Source organism: Nannochloropsis gaditana (genome assembly GCF_000240725.1).
Source record: "Nannochloropsis gaditana CCMP526 unplaced genomic scaffold scaffold249, whole genome shotgun sequence".
NCBI classification, from domain to species: Eukaryota; class Eustigmatophyceae; order Eustigmatales; family Monodopsidaceae; genus Microchloropsis; species Microchloropsis gaditana.
In genome coordinates this window covers 20106-21115 of record NW_005803704.1, presented here as the reverse complement: position 1 = coordinate 21115, position 1010 = coordinate 20106, and the positions used below count along the sequence as shown (strand labels likewise).

The following is a 1010-nucleotide window of genomic DNA, read 5'->3' as shown; positions in this document are numbered from 1 at the left end:
TTTTTTTTTTTTTTTCCCCTCCACAAAGCCGTGTTTTATTTTTATTTTAACAATACCTCACGTGTCGGATCACATGACATCTCGTTTATTTCGTTTTCAGACAGTGCATTCGCGGATAATGGTGGGGACAACGCGACAACAGCACACTCCTTTCTTCCTGCTGTGCCTGTTTTTCCTGTATGTGGCCCGGGCTAGGAATACCCGAGATAGCACGATACCAACACCACCTTCATGGGGCCCAACCTTTTCCGTGGCGTATTTAGCTACGGTACGATTAAAGGGGGCGTTTATCGTGGTGTTTCTTTTCGTGCTTGTTTTTGTCATTTTTACTCAGGCGTCGCGCCCCACATTCACTCATCACTTCGCTTCCTCTTTCATAATCGTGCTCTCATTCGTTTCCCTTACTTTCCTCATCCAAACGGCGATATCCTACTGGATCACATTGATATATCCTGCATTTTCCCTCCTCCTTTTCTCTTCACATTTTTCCAACAGGACCCAAGCCCAGTAGGAAGGCTGCCGCCTTTCCCCTTCTCCTACAAAGGCACTTGGCACTACCATTGGCCACTACAACGTCAACGCTTGGAGTACAATTTCTATGAGGAAAGTCCTGGAAGCACAGGGGCCGTGGAGAGGAAAGAGAAAACCCTGGTGGAACTCTGGCGGGGGCACGAGGAAGTGTACGTCTTTTCCCCCACGGACCGTTCGTGCCGGTTGCTGGACCTATGGCCGGACTTCACGCCCCTCTCTCCCCACTGGCTGAACGGACATGGGACGGGGAAGAAGAAGGGGAGAGAAGCCTTGTACAGGGGCCGGGCGTACGACGTGATGCGCAGTGTTCAGAATGGGAGCGAGGTCTTGGTGGAGGTGGAGAGATGGGAGGGCGGGGCGGAGGGCGGGGTAGGGACGGCGGTCCCAGGAATGGTTGCATACTTCTTGTCGCCTCCGCGTGAGGATCCTGGAAAGGTAGTGCAGGAAACGAGGGGGAAAGTGGACGTCCCTCTTCGTGT

At 52.6% G+C, this 1010-nt stretch overlaps 1 protein-coding gene across 1 annotated transcript in view; it reads left to right on the top strand.

Moving 5' to 3' along the window:
• NGA_0088900 (50s ribosomal protein l24) overlaps positions 1-1010 on the top strand; it is a gene marked incomplete at its 3' end in the record, with an annotated part of 5193 nt that overhangs the window by 710 nt on the left and 3473 nt on the right. Inside the window, exons 2-3 of the mRNA XM_005855248.1 lie at positions 196-268; positions 496-900. Coding sequence (XP_005855310.1) covers positions 196-268; positions 496-900 — 478 coding nt within the window. The remainder of the gene's footprint in view (positions 1-195; positions 269-495; positions 901-1010) is intronic.